The sequence below is a fragment of the Lichenostomus cassidix genome, chromosome 2 (assembly GCF_008360975.1).
Source record: "Lichenostomus cassidix isolate B80296 chromosome 2, HeHo_3.0, whole genome shotgun sequence".
Lineage (NCBI taxonomy): Eukaryota > Metazoa > Chordata > Aves > Passeriformes > Meliphagidae > Lichenostomus > Lichenostomus cassidix.
In genome coordinates, this window is record NC_139482.1 from 13,726,861 (window position 1) to 13,747,653 (window position 20,793).

Consider the following 20,793-nt stretch of genomic DNA (forward strand, 5'->3'; position numbering starts at 1 on the left):
ATTTCAAGTCAATATAAGCAGGGATTGGAATGGCTGCAAGTTACAGAGCAACACTCTTATCCTTGATTTATCCTTTAGACAAAGAAACTTTTCTTTGGACTGGAAAATAGGTTAACAACTAAACAAAATTATCCTAATCTGTTTTAATACATATGAGGTATGTATTTGTATTTGACTTCAATGAAGACAATTTTCCATGGGGCATAGGCAAGCAGCAGAGTCTCAGAAACACTGACTTAGTTCATTGAGTGTTTCTCAGGTAAATCTTGTGATTAGTTGCCAGGGAATTGTTTCTTTTCAATGTTTGCAATACCTTACTCTTCAATGAGAGCCAACTCTAGCTGGCAGCATCCTCATTCTGAGGCAGTGGGTCGATAGGTTAATGTCTCAGCTAAAGACCCTGAGTGTGCTTCTCTTGGCAGTGTGGCAGTGTGGGCCGGAATGCAGCCACAGACCATAATAGTGAGCTTCACTGCCCAATACTCCCCTTCACCAAGGGAGACATTACACTCACATATCCCCAACCTCTCCAAATACCTGTTGCTGCCTTTCTGCTGGGTTTCAGCATCTACATGCAGTCTTGTCACTGTGTCAAGGGATACTAAACTTTCAAGCTGCATTTTTATTTTTGCAAGCAGTCAATCTATAAAATCTCATTTCATCTGCAAAAGCATGGGCCTTTGGAAAAATAAGCACCAACACATCTCTGATCTTCTTTAGCCTTAAAAAAAAGGTTACATTTAAAAGTAGAAATTGTTTGTTACCACTCTCTCATCACAAGCTTAATATTTTTTTCTCCAGGTACCATGTTTACTTAATTAAGAACCATTTATACACTTTGGTTCTAAATTTTAATTCACCTTAAACTCTTCAAAATAGAGTGTATATACTTCAATGGAGACTTGGAGAGATTCTGAATATATGGATGAATGCAAAATGTATTACATATTTACTAATTGCAACAGGATCATATATACACGCCACAGAATTATGTTGTAAGACCAAAATCAAGGTAGCAAATAAAAGGGAAGCCCTTTCAGTAAATCCAGCAAGTTCTGGTCATTCTCACAAATGTTATTTCAATTACATTCAGGGAGTGATACTGCACACATCAAAAAAACAATTTCATTAATTTTCTCATGTCTCATCCAGATACTGTATCACAAAGGTCTGGAAGCCCTTTTCTAATTATGGGTAATTGGGTGAAAAAACATTTGAATTTATATTAACATGTGAACTTTCCACATGAAGGATGCAAAGCTCTTCAGCAACGTGCTCAGTGTTTTACTAAGGAGCTGAGAAAACATCAGCTGCTATTCCATGTTGTATGGCAGCTCAGGTTACTCACTCTTTTATAAGGTTGCTCAGTATCTTGCAGGATTAATTTGAAGTGGGGTTCTCGGCCGTTGGTCACAGCATGTTATTTTCTGCCTAGCTGAAATCATCTTCATTCCAGTCAATAAAACCCAAGCACCTTTTGGATTCACTACATGCCATTGCCAAGCTGTTAAAGTGGGCTTTGACCTTTTTCTAGTCTATATGTGGTACCTGGTTTTTGTCTGTTTATTACTCATTAAGATCTTTGTGATGGAAGAATTTGCCCCAAAGGAGGAAAAAATAATTGAAGGTTTTATGATATGCTATGGCATGATGAACAAGCCATGAAGGAAATCTCAAAAACAACATAACACATAAATGTCAGGGAGTTTGCATTCAAACACAAATCTCACCAGAATAAATCAAGGACTGTTACTAATCAGAGTCTGAAATACTCTTAAAGAACAAAGGTGCGTGTAAGACTTTAAGTACAGGGATGAAAAAGGAAGACTATGTCATGATTATAAATGTTGCAATGATGACAAAGAAGCTTCAACACACTAAAGCCAACAGAGCAGTTGAGAACAAAAAAAGCAATGTCTCTGGATAGATTTAGAATAACATTGAATTTAATTTTTTTTTCACAGCAAACAAGATGTTCTCTGGCAAATGATATGAATCCTTTGTCAAGGCTGTCCAGATGGCCTTTGCGAATAAAATACTGCACACAGCAGTGACATACTTGTTGGACAGATAACTTACAGATTTGGAAACAGCCTGTTGGAGAGCTTCTTCATTAAACTAATAATGTTTCTGGTGATTTGGTTACAAGAAGCCAAAGGCCTGGTGACAATTTCACAAAAAAAGAAAGTTTTGGCTGCTATGACAACCTGAACAACTGTGTTTCTCCTCATGACAACCTGTCTGAATTATATGAAGTCATGAACCCACAATGAAAAACAGATTCCAGAAAGGTCTGTAAGAAATGTTAAACTATACCTGGGAGATGACAAAAAATCTAATACAATGATTCTGTTACCCTTTTCACGAAATAAGATTGAGAAGATTGTGAGGCGTGTTGAAAACTACTTTGGTTATTGCTTAGACACTTCTTTTACACACTTTTTTCCCCAGCAAAGTAGGTAAAGCTCAGAGCAAGAGATCTTCAGCTGACTTTATTGGTAACAAAGTGGTCCCAACACAGTTAAAGTAGTAAAGACAGGATAGAGAAAAAAGGAAGACAACCAAAACAAATTTTCAAGAAAATCGAGGCTTGAGAGAAAAAGACAAACACAACAAATTTCCCATAAATGTGAGGCCTTTTTAAATATAATTTCCTATTCCTCGTTCAGGCTCCCTTTTAATTTCTTTTTCTGATTCTATACCAGGGATTTTGCCAATTCCATTTTCTACCACTCCCATTGGGTTTCTCTGACATCTCTCTACTGCCCCCTGCAAATTCAGTTTTAAAAAATTTTCCACATGTATTCCATACCAAAAATGTCTTTCTGTTTTGATTGTGTCTTCCTGATAAAGTAGCAAACAAAATACTACTCTGGGGGGGGGGGAGGTTTTCAAAGCAATTTTATGAAACCTGACATTTCAGAGCAATATTCCTACAAACACAGCAATAAGGAGAAAATACTGAAAGAAACCCACATTCTGAAAATGAAGCCAGTAGATCAGACCAGTATATTTCTTGCTTTCCACTTTTAAGCACTGATATGAAACAAAATTTACCCATATAGTGCCTAAGAGCTCCTTGTAGTTCTCAGTCCAAATTCTTGCACTGCGAGACCAATAGCAGAAGACATATAAACTAATTATAATTTATTTCATTGAATAATTCTCCTGCCATTATATGTAATCACCTGAATAAAGATCTGTGTGCTAGGCATTGCTTCCATCTTCTCCAATGAAGCTAACCGACTGGAGGTAATCCACTGCCTAAGAGTTAATCCCTTTGAATAAGATTCCCTGAATTTTTAGTTAATCCAATATAGTCTACAAATGGGTTCTCCACTGCACGTATAACATCAAAGTATACCAATGTAAATGTTCTCTAGTTAATAAATAACCTAAACAAGCATTTAGCTGAAAAGCCATTTAACATCAGCCGTAATAAGTGACAAAGAAAATTATGATAGAGAACATCTCTTGAAGAAGATGAGAGAGGGCAGAGAAAGGGAATCTGATCTGTAATGAATGCAGTTCTACTGCTTGTTTACCGTGATTGCTGCATTGTAGCTAAAGGGGGTGCATGACAACCATGCAGCGTTGCTGTGACAGCTTCCATTTCCCTAATAACATTGCACCCTTCCTAGTATTATTCTATCAAATCTACCACATATAAAGTAGTGCATATAATTCTCAATAATATGATACAATCACACGGGCCTTTACAGATGAATAGATTATATGAGCAGGACACTTATTTTCCAGACAAAAATTGAGAAAGACAAGAAATACAAAGATACATCCAACACTGTTTTTACCTACTTCTTAATGATTATAGACCTTCAGTCTGGCAAAACCTTACTTTGAAAGGAACTGCTATTTTTGTTTTTTGCAGCCGTTATCTTAGTGTAAACACAGACACTGATATACCCATTATGCAAGCAAATGGAAACAACTGAAGCTGATAAAAACAAGTTTATAATCTAAGGGTCCATTATCATCATACAAGGCCTGCTTTTCTCCTTTGAAGTCAGTGGGATTTTGTCATTGCCACCAATGGGAATACAGTCAGATACTTAGTCCATATGGTGAATTTGCTATGTATTACTTCCTTAATCACAGAAACAGCTACTTCAGAACCCCTTGAACTGATCAGGCATTATTTTTAAAAACACTACTTTTAATCATATGTTGTGTATGTTGTCTACTTCCTATTTCAGATAAAAGCAGATTACTCTGAGAATATACAAATATTACTGAAGAAATTAAAAAAAAAAAGAAAAAAAAGAGGAGTGCGACAATTTGGAAGAACATGGTGACCATACTTAGATTTTGGCAGCTATAGCAATGCAAGCAATAGAGGAATTAGGCCATGGAGAGACCTGATGAGCTTGTTGTCAAATTGAAAATGGGAGTAGAATGATATGTGAGATAATTTGCCTTTGACACAAATGAAAACATTGGACTTTTGATGATAAGATAATCGGCTAATAAAGCCTTGGGCTGTGCTAATTTTTTGGAGTGGAATGTGTTTAGACAGGATGATGGACATTGATAAGGCATTTATGACATGGCACAGTTGTGATTCCAAGGAGTTTGGTAAGATATTTGTAAAGTCACTCTGACCCTAACAATGCAGTCAGTGTGGAGATGATGTATAAGCAAATAAATCTGATCTCTAACTGAGTATAGGATATGAGTGTGTATTGCAACACATGGCCATATGTAAATTTAAATAATGTATAAATCAGATGGCACAGTTTTTGAAAATAAATGTATTTGCAGGGGTTCTTTGGGGAAGGGTAAGATGTGCAGTAAAAGAAGGATCATTTAGATGGATGTGGCTGTGTGTGGAAAAGAGGTGTAACGTGAGAGGACAGGGTAAAAAAGCATTGGGTGTGAGAGACTGAGTAGGAGGATAAAAGATGTAGGAGATAAAAGGGTTGAGAGAGGAGAGATATAGACAAGGTAAAATGTATGTCTGATCTTAAAGATAAGGGTAAATAGGTTTGGTTCAGTACAGTAAGCAACAGGAAGCCAAGCAGTGATTCATATGGCCAAAACAACAGAAGAGGAGATGACACAGAAGCCTAGTTTTGGAGAGATTATTAGGGAAGATAAGTGGAAAAAAAAAAGGAAAACATTAGACAAAAGGATATAAATGAGCACCAGACTGTATACGAAGATATTAGTAGACACTAGTCATAAAGCAAATATATTTACATTCTGCACCAAATACTCGTAGGAAGTCTCCATTTTCAGGCTTTTAATATTATGGATGAGTTTAATTTGTTGTGTTTCTTTTTCAAAATAACACCAAATAAAGGTGTCTTCAGCCATTGATTAATCATTTGCCAAACTTATTTTTTAATTAAATGCACTATGTGAGTACATAAAGGAGGAAACATCAAAGTTGCTCTGTTCTGCTATTGTTAAAATTGGAAAATTTTTTTCCTTCGGAATTTTAAGTTTTATATTACATGATTTAGCCCAAGGCAAATATTTTTTATGGCTGAATTATAAACTTCTTGAGAAACAGGTTTATAACAGAAGTGCAGACAATCTTCAAAAAAGCATTATAAACACCAAGTCAAATTATGAAGCAAAGATGGGCCTGAACCCAAACCCCAAAGCTAGCCATTCCATTAACTTTTACATACACTGGATTCAGATTCAGTCTTTGTAACACTAACTCATCCTTGCCATAAAATCCCATTACTGATGTGAAAATGGAGAGCTGAACAAATGTGTAAGCAGTTGCAGGATCAGGACCTAAAATACCGTGCCTAAAATGTGAGAAGTGGATTATAAACAGAGACTTCTGAATGTTTTGATGCCAATTTATATTCAATATTATTAAAGATTAAATATTTTCAGGTAAATATATGTAAACCAAGGATAGAATGTCTTCACTCATCATTTCAGGGCAATTCATACATAGAAGAAACCTGTGCTTTTATCCATGAACTAGAGAGAAAAAGATGGATGGAAAAATTAGACTAGTGCCATTCATGTTATGATAGGAAAGGACATTATTGTACCAGACTCTGCTATATTTGCTAGGCCTTGAGACTTCAACAGGAAAAAAAAAGGAAAAAGAGTCCCATTCTGGAATCAAAAATACCCATAGAGGGCTGAGGAAGGGCAGAAATCCTCTTCCATGGGCCATGTTAGTCCCAACAGAGGCCATTCCTGTTCAGCTGTCTTTGCAGCCTGTTGCACATCCCTCTCTCTGCAAGAAGAGGAAGCACTGATATTTGAGACATTAGCATTTTGAAATAAACCTCGGTATATAGATTAGAGTAAGCTCAGGTGATGAAAGCAACTTTCATCATTATCTTACCATTTATTGCTTTGTACCATCTTCCCCAATGTATGTGTTCTGTCTGCATTTAAGTGTTTAAATTTTCTTTCAGAGAAAGCAATATCTTTAAAATACACTAGCTACTAATAAACTGTGTTTTCATCTGCAAAAAGCAACTTGTTAGTCAGATAGGAGAAAAATGGATGAAACACAGTGGTTGGTTGGTTGGTTGGTTGGTTGGTTGGTTTGTTGGATTGGAGCATCTTTACAGCGTACAGCTGGGAATGTTTATTTCCTTTCTGCAGATTCCTAGAAATTACCTGACAGACAATGCTAATCCCAAAGCAAGAGAGCCGTCACTACCATGTACCAAGTGGTTTTTTTGATGTACGTCTCTCTGGGAATCTGTCACTTAGAGAATTAATCTTGGTTTCTGAAACTGAAGTTTTAAAATGAAGATTTTAAAATATATATACATTTCTGCAATACTTATAAGAAATACATATGTATTTCTGCAACCCCTTAGTAAGCAACCATCAGCAGGTAATTGCTGTTTTCAGAAACAGGTTTCTTTTAAAACCTGTATTGATGCTCAAACAATCAAAACTATGATCAAGACAGAACCCATTTATCTCAAGGACTGTCCAGCAGCATGAGAGTTTTAATAATCAGAAAGCACTGTTAACTCTCCCCTTCCCCTGTGTTCTGGGAACATCTCTAAAAGAAAAATATAAAGGGGGCTTAATGTGCTACCCATAAAATATACATCCCAATCAATCAAGAAAATGCATAAGTATTGCAAATGATGATCCAGAGACTCCTAAAGACAGGGAAATGAGACTGAACCCAATAACTCAATCTGACTAGTTCCAGCCTGCCTGGTTTCCAGCCTGCCTGCAGACACAGGCATGGGCAGGAGTAGGGGCACGGGCAGGGGCAGAAGCAGAAGCTGACAAAGGAAAGAATGAAGTGTACGGAGAGTATAACAGGATCAAACTGCATTTTAGTGCAGGATATTAGAGAATTGCAATCATGGAAGAGAAGGGAAATGTCTGGAAAAAACTCAGAAAGTAGTGGTGAGAAAGTGTGCAGAATGAAACCAGCAGACAGATTTCCTACAGACTTAATCTCCAGACTTCAGCTGACCTTAAATTCAGGGCTTCAAAAGGGCAGCGAGGGAGAGTGAGAGTAGAAGTCTCAGACTCAGGGCTCGAGACAAAGGGATGAGGAGGCTGGATATGGTTTCTGTACACAGATGTAACACGTTTGTAGTTAATCTGTGTGGCTGGAGACTTACAACTATGTTAAAACTGTTTCAAACATGGTTACATCTTCAGCGTGGACAGGGATTTACTACCATGGCCACACTTGGAGGATGAACCTATCCTCAGCAAATCCCAGCTTTTTTCCCACTGCATCCTCCAGAAAGACTCCTTATGGAGTAGATCTTCTATCACACTTTTTTCCTGATGAAGCGTTAACAGAGTTTGCCTTGACTGTACACCAGTAACAAATTGTTTTCAAACTGCTTTGGGAGAAGAGAGTGGCTGACATCCACCGCTGGCCGCAGGTCATTTTCCTAGCACAAACCCATCTTTGGGGACCATTTAACACGGTGTTTCAGCTTTCAGCCTTGGAGCTCTTCCTCTAACCCCTACCCCTGGATTGCCTTCACATAGAGGGAGCACAACGTACTCCGCATAAAAGCAGTCGGGTTCAGCTAGGTGATAACTCCCCAGGTGCAGGGACAGCCTGTAAGGCAGGGCAATAGGGCAAGGAGGAGACAGGGCCCATAGCTGGTGAGCACCAGACCGTGCAGCCAAAGCAGCAGGATTCAGAGCCCAGTATATCCCCGCTTTGTTCCAGTCCTCTGGAGCCAGTGGTAGTGGTGGGGAGAATGCTCAGGAGGAGACACACACTCCCCAGTGGGGATTTCATGCTGCATAGCCTCCTTCGGGAGCAGAGCCGGCCCTGGGGGACCCCAGCAGCTCCTCAGCCCCTCAAGAGGCTTCATGAGAGATAGACAGACTGAGGGGGGCAAAGCTGCAACAGAAGCTGAGTGAGAAGGGAATGACAGCCAGAGAGGGTGAGAAGGGAGGTGGGGAGAGGGTCGGAAGGGAGGGAATGCAGGCAGGCCTCCCTGCGAGATGCGGATATGCAAAGTGGACAAGAGGGCAGCGGCCAGATGAGCCTCACACCTGGGGGACTCTCACGGGGGGGTAGAGTCCTCTCGGCTCACCCCATATCAGCACAACCAGCCTCCCCTAGGACGAGAGGGGACGGTGGTGTCCCACTGGGGAACGGCAAGGACTCCGAGGGACACGCGTGGGGACGGAGGCTTGGCTGCGCTCCCGCATGAAACAAAAAGAGAGTTGGGAGGGGGGAAAGGTGGCGGAGGAGGGAAAGGTGGCAGAGGCGATGGCCCGGGAAGGACGGGGCAGGGCTCCCGCGGGGCACGGGAGGCCAGCCAGCCGGGAGGTGCGCAGGGATGCGGGTGTGTGTGCGTTTCCGCGTGTGGGCCGGGGCGACGGGGGCGGCCGGGCAGGGCACGGCAGGGCAGGGCACGGCAGGACACGGCGCGGCAGGGCCGGGCAGGGCTGCGCGGGGCCGCGCAGGAGCCGCGGGGCGGAGGGCGCAGGTGGTGCCGCCGCCCCGATCGGCTCTACCTGCCGTGGCGGGAGCCGCCGCCTCTCGCCCCCCTCTGCCCCTCGCGTTCCCCCTCGCCAGACCCCGCCTCGGCTGACTGCCAGAGCTGGGAATTGCCGTGTTTGTTTGTTCGTTCCTTCTTCCGCGCTGCCTATGTCTTGGGGGGCTGAGGAGGAGGAGGAGGAGAAGGAGGAGGGCGGGGAGGGGGAGGGGACTGGGGCTTGGGAGACGGCGGCTCCTCGGCCTCTCTTATTGCCGCTGAGTTGCGCTCCTCTTCCTCAGGCTGCGAGCAGGAGCCGCCCGGGCGCTTCCCACTTCCCCGGCCGGCCGGGAGTCCCTGCGGCGGCAGCGCGCTCGCTCGCCTCCCGCCGGGGCAGGTGAGTGCGGGGCACCGGGCAGCGCCGGGCACCGCCGCCCCGGGGCTCCGGGGCTCCAGCCCCGCGGGAGCCGCGGCCGCGGGAGAGCGGGGCAGGCAGGGGGGACGCAGTTTGCCAAACTCCGGCGCCCGGCTGGTCCTCGCTCACGGCCGCTTTCCCTTCCTTATCTCCCCTCCGCAGAGCACTCCCGCCCAGCAGAGCGCTCCCGAGGTGCCGGCAGCCGCCAGGATTTTTGTCTGTCTTGTTTGTGTGTTTGTTGGGTTTTGTTTTTGTTATTTTTTTCCCTCGTTTTCATTTGGCTTTCTAGTCTCACTGGGAATGGCAGGGGCAGCGGCGCCTGGAGAAGGAACAAGTGTGGGGAACGGGAGAAGGAGCCGGAGCTAAATGACAGGATGCGGGCGGCTTGAGGCACAGAGAGAAGCCAACCTCCTTCTGCCCCCGGGACTGCCCCTGCGGACCGTGCTTTCTGCTCCTCACTCCGGCTGGAGGATTTAAGGAAGAGTTGTGCGTGGAGAGCATTTTTATTTTTTTTCCTCCTTTCCCTGCTGTCGGAAGGGAAAATGGATTGGGGACTTTTCCTGCACTGTGCAGCCCTCACCTTCACCCTCGCCCGGGCTCTGCGGAGCGGTGAGTGTCACGGGGGACGTCGGGTGTCAGCTTGGGCAGCGGCGGGGCCGGGCTGCGGGGTGCCGGCGCGGGGGCGGGCGATGGGGCCCGGCGGGCCGTGGGACCGGCACCGACACAAACCCGGCTGGGTGGAACTTTCTGCCGGAGGAGGGATGCGGCGCAGTCCTCGCCTGAGGATCGCCCGCCCTGATATTGCCTTCCGACTTTATTTTCTGCTCTTTCGGATTGTTGTATGAAGCGGGCTGCTCATTCTCGCTAGATCAAGACAGCCAATTATCTTAATAATGTCCCGTCCCATAGGCAATTAAATGTCTCTCCTTCGATATCTGGAAGATAATGAATACTTTAAAGGGAAGGCTCTCTTCCCCGCCCGCCCTTGCTGTTTTCCAAGGCGTAAAATTTTAGATCATGCCTCCTACTAGCTGTGCGTGTACCTGTGAGTAGTCTTCACACAGAGAGCTCTCTAGAGTACCCCTTTCCCAAGTCTGCAGTTTACGTGCAACTTACACTGTGCCAAGAGGGGAGGTAAGCTTCTCTGTGAAGGCTCAAGACTCCCTTCCAAGAGGAGAAATCCCATTACAAATGAGTGATGCAGCTAGTTTACTGTCAGGCAGCCCTTGAAAACACAACTAATTAAAAGCAGCGTGCTCCTCCTTCCCCGAACAATGCCAGGGCACTGTGAATATTTCACTGCATGATACATTTTTAAAGATGGTCTAATTGTGGGACTGCTTGACGTTTTGGTCTTGTACATGAAACAGCTCGTGCAAGTCTTCCTTTCCTGACAAATCCCGAGCAATTATTATTAACTAATTATCAAATATTTACTTTTGCCTGACTGGGTTTTCAATCAAAGTAATTAAAAGAAGAGAGCACCACACACTTACACTGGTATATTGTTTTAATAAGGGACTGCAAGTGGAGTGTCAAACAGGAGAATTAAAATCGCATGTTTTATGATGGAAGTTAATCTCTTTCCCAGTATGTTTTGAGGAGGCTGCTTAGTTTAATCAGGGTGATCTTCCTCCTCTAGTGCTGTGGCACAGGAGCAGAGGTGCTGGGGGGTGCACCAAGCGTGGTGTGGGGATGCTCCAAGAGCTGCACTTCACTCATCCCCACAGCCCAGCTGAGGGGTGTGGGCAGCTGCCTCCCACATAAACCCACACTGCCATCCTGTACCTCTGAGGGACAGAAGGGGGCCACCCCCATGCTCCTGTTGAACATTTCTCCCTGTTAAAAGAGCGGGTTGCTGGGCAGAAGCCTCCACCACGAGTGGTTAATGTGGTGGTCCTACTGGAGTCACCAAGGCCATTAACCTCCTCTATAACCTACCAGACCTACTAATGCCGCCTTCACCTACATGCAGTATTAGTGTCCACTAAATTAATTCATTAACCTTATTTGGAACTAATGGCCCAAAGTCATTAGAAACTGCTCTTCCTAATCAAGTGTGAGAGAGATTGCACAGAGCCAAGGAGTCTAGCAGACCGCATTATCTTATTACACTGTCACTTTCCCAGAAGTCGCAGATTAAGGAGCGCTGGTGGTAGTGAGTCCACCTCAGCGTCCTCTGAAGTGACTCTGTCAAGTGACTAGAAGCAGCACTGCTTTATTTCAGGCATTTAACAGATGCCAGACTCTGCCATGTTGTTTGCAGGGCTGGAGTGGGCTTAATGAGACAAGATCACTTTCTGAGTGTGCTTACACAGGGAGGAAAAGGCAAGATTCCCTGAGAGCCCCAGACAGCGGATTAGCAAGATCACCAGTGACAGCTTTTGAGCTTTGAGCTCCAGTGCCTTTTGTTCTGGTCAGAGGAAAACAGCCTGTTTTGCAAAGGCACAGAGGAAATATAATAAGATAGCCTTTCCCAGCAATGTGCTTAGCAGTATCTGGGTTCTTACCATACATCTGAGTACCTATCAACCCCTTCCCTCTTAATTTATGGCAAATAATTTCTATAAAGAGTGTTGCTTTATGCATTTTTGATGTGCGCTTCCTCATTCGTTTCCATTTGACCTGTTTTTCCTACAATAAAATCCTGTATATTTATAAATTCATGCTGAGAGCAAGGATTGCCATCTTGCTTTCACAGGGAATGTATTGGATAGAGTACTGCAGCCTGTGTATACCATTACTGAGATGGAGTGATATATAGTCTTGCTTTTTAGGGGGGACATTCTTCCTGTCCATAGTTTACTTCGTGTTTTATCGCTCAAAATTAAACAATGTGTGGAGAAAGTTTTTCCTCCCTGAAGGTCTACAGAAAGCCATAGTAGTAAAAGTAGTGATAACACAAACCTGCACTGGACAGTGAAATTAGTGACTGTGTAGGTTGGATTTTTTTGTCCCTTTTTATTTTTCCTATAAACCTTAAAACACAACCCTGACAATACTGACCAAAGGAGCAAGATACAGAACACCACATTTTGCAGTCAGACTTTGCGATTCTAGAAACTTTTGCAACTATTTTGCTGTTAGAAATAAATCTTTGTTGTTGTTTGAGGAGGAAGGAATGAAGGGAAGAGGAAGGGATGTTGTTCTGCTCCATTACTTTGATGCAGTCTCCAAGCATGAACAAACTTCCTTGAAAGAATAAATAGCGGATGATTTCTGCTTCACTAGACCTACTTTGTTCCCTGCTACCCTGGGTTTGAAGAGCACAGATAGTTTCAACCTGCCTAGATTTATGGACTGATAAAACAAAGGGAGGGTCTCCTGCGAATGAGTTTGGATCCCAGTGGTCAGTGACACAGACCAGGCTTATCCCATAGCAGGGCAGGGGGTCAAATGGCATCCCTTGACATCTCCTCCCAGCTTTTCTTAAAACTTCATACTTAAGAAGATTATAGTTTTTGGAGTTAATTGTGTCCCAGGTACCCTTCTAAGCCAACATTCAACACTGCTAATGAGGGTGCAAGGTTTTAACACTGTGAGAGGCACTGTTGGAGTGGAGGGCTTTTTAAAAGGATACTGTTTGGAAATGGGGTCCTTCTGCTACCTGCTGCCAGTCCAGCCACCAGATTTAAGGATGGCGACGGGAAGGGAGTCCTCTTCCCTTGGATAGAAAGTAGCAGAGATGCCTTCAGAAGCAGAAGGCTGCAGCATAAGTTTGCCTGAAGAAGGCTGCGGCCCCGCGGCATTCCCACGGCAGTCGGCTGGGTCCGCTGCTGCGGGCTGCGCCCAGGTGCTCGCCGGGGGCACTGAGACCAACCCATGCGTTTGCTTCCCCCGCAGATAAGTGTGGCGACACCATCAAAATTTTAAGCCCCGGGTACCTGACGTCTCCCGGCTACCCGCAGTCTTACCACCCGAGCCAGAAGTGCGAGTGGCTGATCCAGGCGCCGGAGCCCTACCAGCGCATCATGATCAACTTCAACCCGCACTTCGACCTGGAGGATCGCGACTGCAAGTGAGTGACACCGCGAGCGAGCGCTGCGGAGCGCCACGGCGACACCTGCCGGACACCGCGGGCAGCTCCGCGGCCGCCCTGCGCAGCGCCCTGCGGGCCGGGGGCGAGTCGGGGCTGGGGGTGTGTGTTTGTGAGTGTTAAAAGCGTCTTTACAGCTTTCGGAGGCTTGCCGGCTGCGTCTGAGCTGCGCCCGCCCGGTGCGCGGCGGGAGGGTGGCGGTGGTGCTGCGCGGAGTGGGGGTGAGGTTGTGGTGAGGCACCGTTTGTTGGCCAGCTTGCTTTTGTAAGTCTCTTGTTTGAGTTTGAAAAAGGAGTTCCTTCTCCTTTTGTGCCCCCACGACTACAAACAGCCCGTGGAAGAGACAGGCCATTTATAAATTGCCAAATCTTCTTAACGCAGGGTTAGCCTGGCATTTACTCTCACCCTTCAAGGGGCAGTGGGCTGGAGGACTGATAGTCATATTTCCTTCTTTCTCCCTTTGCTGCTGATTTATAGCCAGTAGCTCTTTTTTCCCTTCCTCCTCCTCTCCCGTGGTGCCTTGAGAAGGAGGGAGCTGAGGCTCCCTTTATCCCCTGTCCTCGCATTCCCTTTGACCGCCTGTTCAGAAAGTAAGAAAGGGAATCAGAACCTCCCAGAAGCTGTTCTCCACTTTTCCCCAAATCTGTAAATCTCACAGCTTGCACAAGGCAACACATGGTCAGATCATTACCCTCTTCAACATGCCCTCTGAATTCGGTCTGCTTGTTTCATGAAGAAAATATTTTAGTGATTCATTACTTAAGTATTTCTGGAGTATCATAGCTATTTAAGTATTTCTTGTGTATCATAATTTTTTATCCTCTTCTGATAACTGCAAGAGAGTTGCTGTTCATTAATGCTACCAGTCAAGATTTTCTCTACATGTCAGAAAGATTAAACTCAATAGCCAGTGGTGTTTGGCGTTTCATGGGAGTGTTCAGGATTTGGTCCTATGAAGTGATGCTCAGCTCATCAGGAGTGGTTGTGATAGACCATGAGATTAGAGTGTTGGACTTAATGAAAGAGAGCAACTGTACTCAAACACTTGATTTTTTACCATGCGTGTCTTTGTCCTATTATTTAATAAATTGATTACTTAGATCATAATTAGTGTTTTCTCTTAAAATGAAGTTTTTAAATTATGCAGTGTGGTGCTTAGTTGCTTTTTTGTCGATTTTATAACCACTTATAGATCAGCATTCCAGTGCCATAGCTGAGTGATAATGCAGGAAAACCCTATGCTCATAAAACTAAACTGACTCTTTGCGAAAATGAGTTTTTACTGTGGCGTTGGAGCTGCAGCTCGTATTCACACCATATGTTCACACGCTGACTTCCCATTCTTTAATTTTTAATGTCTTGTACTCAGGCAATGATTCACTTCCCTGTGTCTTCTTGGTACAGGTTTTGCTTTCATTCTGTGGAACGCTGCTAATGCTTTAAAACATTTGTCACTCTTTGTCTCTCAGATAGAAATTAGGAAATTAAATCAAGCATATTTCAGTGTCAAATCCTTTTTCTTCCTTGCTAGAATGCATGTTTTTCCAACTCTGTAAAACCAACATGGTCTTTGGCAGCAGTAGAATGGTGTACAGCATACAATTATTTGAAGAACAAGTAATCTTTGTGGCACAGTGTTGTGCTAAACAGTGCTAGACTGAGCTGAACTGGGTCCAGGGAAAGGATTGACTCCCTCCCTCTGTTGCTTCCTTCTCAGTGTTCATTGTCCACTCTCCCCCCTGCATTATTTCTTGCCTTGAAACCGAGCCCAAAGCAGTAATGAGATGGTAGTGGGTGGAAGGAAGTCTCTCCACAGGGTTGTTTGCATTGTCTTTGCAGTGTGTGATGGTGATGACTTTACCATTATTTTGTCTGTGCTGAAACGCTAATTTTCTAGGCTATGCTAAATTACTCTGCTACTTCATTTATATTGAAAATTGCTCTTTTTAACTTGAGAGGGATTGAGTTTGTGGAAAAACCAAAAAAAAAAAAACCCAAAAAACCAAACTTAGGGCCAGAACAACAGAAAATTATTTCAGCAACAGGAATTTGTCAACAGTCTCCATGGACTGAAATTTCAGCATCTACTTGCAAAATTCACATTCCTTGTACTGAATATTGAATACAATGGGTGGTTAATGCAATAAACCTATCACAAGATTTTTTGGTTTTCCAGCTAAGTACATCTTGTTTTGCTAATATGCTTAGCTTATTAGAAACTCAAGCTGCAATCTAGAAATGTGTAATTTAGGTTACACTCTAGTTTATTGAAAGGTTTAGCACTGGAAATTAATAACCACTTAAATATGAAATGCAGATAGAAAACGAGAGATAAGGGAATTCATGTCTGGGAACAAAAAATGTCCCATACAATTAGAGTAGACTAGAGAAGATTAGCTTGCTGGCCTAGCTCCCAAAATCCTCTTTATAATGCTGTTCATTGCATCTTGGACCTTAGTTAGCATTGAAAACAGCTTTAATAACAAGAACCCCCTGAGCCCAGGAAGGGAAACGCTGTGACTTTGGAAAGGTTACCTTGTGCCACAGTGCCAGCAAGAAAATCAGGAGACTTTACCTAACTTCAAAAAATATTGCTGTATATAGAGGGCTAGATGTATTGAAATGTAAAACTGGTGAAAGGTTGATTCTCTGAGGAGAATCAAAAGCAGCACATTTAAGCATTAGCTGTACTGAAACTGTTCCCACTTAGTCTCTTTGTATGTTAGGGTTTGGAATTAATTTAAGAATATGCCCTTGATTTACCTACTTATTATGCTATGCTTTAATGAATAAGTATTCCTCAAATGACTGCTAATAAAATTCATATATGTATGTTTTTCTGACAATCAGAACCATTTGAGTTGTTTTAAATTTCAAGTAAACATGGTGAAAATTCCTTTTTCTCTGGAGACATTCCAAAGGACTCAACTTTCACAGTTTTGAAGAATAAAGATACGCAAATAATTAAAAATATGTTCACACAAGCTAGGTTCATCTAATAAAAAAATCTTCTAGACAGAACTAGTGTACCAGCATTATGGAAATACTGGGTTTCGACAGGAAGTACACAAACATGTCGACCACAGATTGTTATCAGGGACGTATATAATGAAAAAATACACAGTCTCTTTTTAACATTTAACTCTAATGAGTGTTATGCCTCCTCTTCAGGATGCCAAGAAACAGAAATTATGGTTGCACTTTAAGAGAAAAGTGGTTTTAGTTTGCCATTTTGCCTTTTCTCAAGCAAGTTCCAATAATAAGCATGCATTTCTGGAGTCAGAATAGAAGAGACAAAACATATGGCCACATATTAGTTAAAATGCTCCAGTGTTTGTTGCATGTGGTAAATGCTTTTCAGCACTTAGTGCAAGCTGTACAAGTCTCGTGTTGCTGAAGTATCCTACTGTGTAAATGTAGCCCTCTTGAATCTAGTAAAACTTTATACCTAGATAATAAACAAGAATGTCACTGATACAGTACTTTGAATTTATGGAACTTTTCCGGTTTCCCAGCAATGCACACTATCAGCATGATAATTTATAATGGTTTGTGACAAATGTTGCTGAGCAAAGAGGTGTGTGGTTACATTCAGATCAGATGTCATTATCTAGGGAGCAATAAAAATTTCACAGACACTAGGTTAAAAACATTAAGAAAATGAATGTGAAGCTTCAGAAGAAAAGGGCTTAAGAAAGGTGGAGGGTTGGGTAGGGAAAGCCCAATAGTGGTTTCCTTACTGACAAATTATTAAGTTTGTTGCCAGACCTGACTGTATTGTTTTACAAGGTTTTCATAGATATGCCACACAGTGCTATTGTTTTAAAGGCCATCATTTATGGATGTAGAAAATAAATATCATCCTTGCTTAACACTTGTGGATTATATACAGCAAAGCTGTCAAATGGCTCAGAATGGAAAAATTGCCCATTTTGGAAACATACATGTTATAGGAGAGATGTCATAGATAATTACTCTTCATATTGCGTTTACAAGGGATTAATTACACAGATGAGATTAGAGCTGTATAGAAATCGCAGTCAGTTATAGAATACAGAGCAAAAAATACCTCTGTTTGTTTACATAGAAGAAAATGGCTCCTCCAGATCCTTGAGTAAGGAAGAAAGCACAGGTATTCAGACCTGTAGAGTGAAAGTATAGCTCCACATAACTTCCATAGACCTTAATGATGTTAGAAATTCATCCATCCATTTTATTTCTAATAATGTCAATGGATTTATGCTACAAATCAGTAGGTATAGCAAACTCAGCCTGCTAAAATAAACAGGAGCAAGCTATGTCATGGCTCAGCCTTCCTTTAGGAACTATTCAACTTCTGCATAGTTTAGGCTTTCATTTGCTTTTGTCTAAATCAGGTCTGTGGAAGGCAGGGCTTGTGTTTGCCCACAGCTGAGCAGAGAGGTGTGAAGGAACCAAGGCCTCTGAGCTTTTGAACAGAAATATGGTTTTACTGGCTCGGCCCCATCAGCTAAGCATCAGCACTGGCCTTTTAGTGGATTCCAGTAGGACAAGGTGTCCAGGAGAGGTGGGAATGCTCCCTCCTCACTGCTGAGGGCAGCTGGAAAGATGCCCACATTCCCCTGCTTGCTCTGAGCCTGATTAACTAATCCACCCAGCCCACACATGTGGAGTCACCCCACTGTGGGCTGCACTGCCTGGGCAGAGGTGGGCAGTGGCCTGGACATCTCTCTGTCAAAGCCAGAGCAGGATGTGGCCACCAACACACTGGGAAGGCCATTCCTGGGCTCAAGAGGCAGCATCTTACTCCTTTTGTCTCCCTCAAAAATCTGTCCCTCAAGAGCTGTTTGGGGTTACCAAGAGATTAATTGGAAGTACTAAAGGGATGAAGGGGGCCATCCTTCATTCTGTTCCTAAAACAAGTGGTTTTGGCTTAGTTTGAGATGAGTTGTTGTAGTAGATTTGGGGGGCACATGTTATCTCATGTTTCTGTGTGCACTTTGAGGGAATTGCTCTGCTTTATATAAAGCACACGAAAGGCCTTTTCGGGGATCACTCAGCTAGACCTAGAGAGCCCTTCTGGTGACCACTGCTGTTTGGTGCCTTCTGTAAGGCTGCAGGAAAGGTTCCTTTCAAGGAGAGGAATCCATCTGTGTGGGATGTGGGAAGCAGAAAATACATGTTGTACCCCAAAAACTTTTCCTTTACTTAAAGATTCTGCATTATGAAAGTATATATAATGTTCTCTTTGCCACAAGATTCTGCATGTATTTGCACATACATATCAGATGCAAGTGTCTAAAGATGAAGAAGCTGTTATTTTATTGTGCTTTAGGGACTAAATAAGAGATAAAAGAATTTGGAAATTATATTGTTTTTCTGATTATACAGCGTAATGAAACGATTCCTTTGGTTTTTATCCAAGCAGTTAACTCTTGTGAAAGTCTCTACTGTTCAACTGTTTAACAATTTGTTCTTTTAGAGCAGTGGTTTGAGTTTTCTCAGGAAAAGGTATTAGGAAATCCATGACCAAACTGCCTGGTCATAGCTAGAGAGTCTGTGCTGGGCTGTGTTCAGGGCTGAGGGGCTGGAGGCAGAGCCCAGTGTTGCACTCTGTGTATGGGTGCATCCCCTGCCACAGGAGAGTCTCTGTACAGAAGCACCTTAAAACTATAAACCCAGTCATATACAGATGTTTATATTAATCTGAAGTTAACTGTGAGGAGAATTCTGTCTAGATGTGCTACAACCAGATGCCCTTCAGACAGGAAAAATTTGAGGGTCAAATATGGATTCCCTTAAGCCTAATCCTTTATCCTTTCTGTGGACAGAGATAAACAAATTCAGAACAAAGGACTAAGTCCTTTCTAAATTGAAACCCAGAGTCATTGGAATTAGCCCCATGAAACTCTAAATATGTTTTCAGTCAACCCTACATTGCTCTTGTCTCCACCTTCCTCTCCTGTGCTAATCTAATTGAAACAAAAACCTATGTGTTTCTGTTAGTTCCATAATTAGTTTCTTAATTATAGTTTATTGCAAGCTATAACATTGGATCATAATTTGATAATTATGATATAGAGATTTTTATACAGCTGATGTGAAACCAAATTAAATTATTTTCTTTTGTAGTATTTCCAAAGAATGAAATTATGTCTGAAAACTGGATATACATGCACTCACATGTATATGTCTAGACTTATATCTCACACCAAACTGCTTGGATATAGGCATATGTTATCTGCACCTCTTTAGGACTGTGCATATATACGCTTATTTATGTCTATTTTATAGATTTCTTAGTTTATGTAGAAGTTCCTAAAGTAAATCTACTAATTAAAGCACTAATACCCATCTTAAGGCTGATAATTAGGTATAAAGAGAAAAAGAGACAGGATTAGTGTTCAGATCATGTTCCAAATGCCTCTTAATTGGGTGTTTGTAATCAATCCTGATTGCAAGAGGCAGTGGTTTGGCAGAATAAAGAATGAAAAAGGCTTAGCCCTACTATTTTCCTGTTAGTTGACTTGGCCGTAGTATTTTAGGACAGGATCCAGTGTCAAACAAGGTAATTTTGTCAGCCTTAGAAATCCTTATAAAACATTTAAAAAATCTTTTCTAATGATATTTTTTTCAAGCTAAAAAGTCTCTCAAGCTACAGAGTTATTTTTATCCAGAATCTTAAAAACTGTTTTCAAGTGAACCACAGGAAAGACTTTGTTCTCTTGGCCTCTATCCACCACTGACTTCTGAAATCATGTCTGAGTTCACTGTGGCTTTTTCATTGCATTGACCTTGGTACTTTTCTCACCAAGCCACAGTTTTCCATCATAAAACCACACAGCTTGGTATAATGATTATTTCTTTATCCCGAGTAACCAAACAATTTTTTAAACAGGGTGACAGATTTCCCTCTTGCACTGTGGGAAGCAAGCACCTGGCCATTTCCAAATAGACTTTTAATGAACTTCCTGAAGGAGATTTGAGAGAAGTTTAATAAGTCACCTGCCAACTTTTTGGGAGCATAGGTCATTTGTTTTTCTGTAGGAATTCACAAAAATGTGAGAATAACCCCCTTCCCAAGTCCTAAACTTCCATGGAGGAAATTGATTTTCATGGGCAATATCAAAGGTTTTTAAAAATGTAACCTCAGAAATCAAATTTCTGATTGTTTCTCACACATAAGGTACTGTGAAACTCTGTGATCCACAGAGCTGGTTATGAACTGTGTGAACTTTATAATAATTTATTTAAACAGGAACAGATTGTGCGTATTTAGACTCATCTTGCAGGTTAATATCATTACAAGTATTTTACGTAATGCTATAAAGTGAAGAATTTAGATGGCTCAAAAGGACCATTGAGAAAATATCTCCACATGTGGAAGAGACACCATTTAATGCGATGATTTCTTCCAGAAGAAACTATGCACATCCCAG

General features: G+C 42.5%; 1 protein-coding gene across 7 annotated transcripts in view; it reads left to right on the forward strand.

The window, feature by feature from the left end:
- The first annotated feature begins 9,181 nt into the window (after window positions 1-9,181).
- NRP1 (neuropilin 1) overlaps window positions 9,182-20,793 on the forward strand; it is a 113,071-nt gene continuing 101,459 nt past the window's right edge. For 3 of the 7 annotated variants that reach the window (XM_085050366.1, XM_085050373.1, XM_085050371.1), the window contains exons 1-3: window positions 9,187-9,321; window positions 9,502-9,948; window positions 13,183-13,357. In XM_085050366.1, coding sequence (XP_084906492.1) covers window positions 9,882-9,948; window positions 13,183-13,357 — 242 coding nt within the window. In that variant the 5' untranslated portion in view covers window positions 9,187-9,321; window positions 9,502-9,881. Of the gene's footprint in view, window positions 9,322-9,501; window positions 9,949-13,182; window positions 13,358-20,793 lie in introns of all 7 variants that reach the window. The other 4 variants (XM_085050369.1, XM_085050372.1, XM_085050367.1 and 1 more) reach the window with 3 other exon arrangements.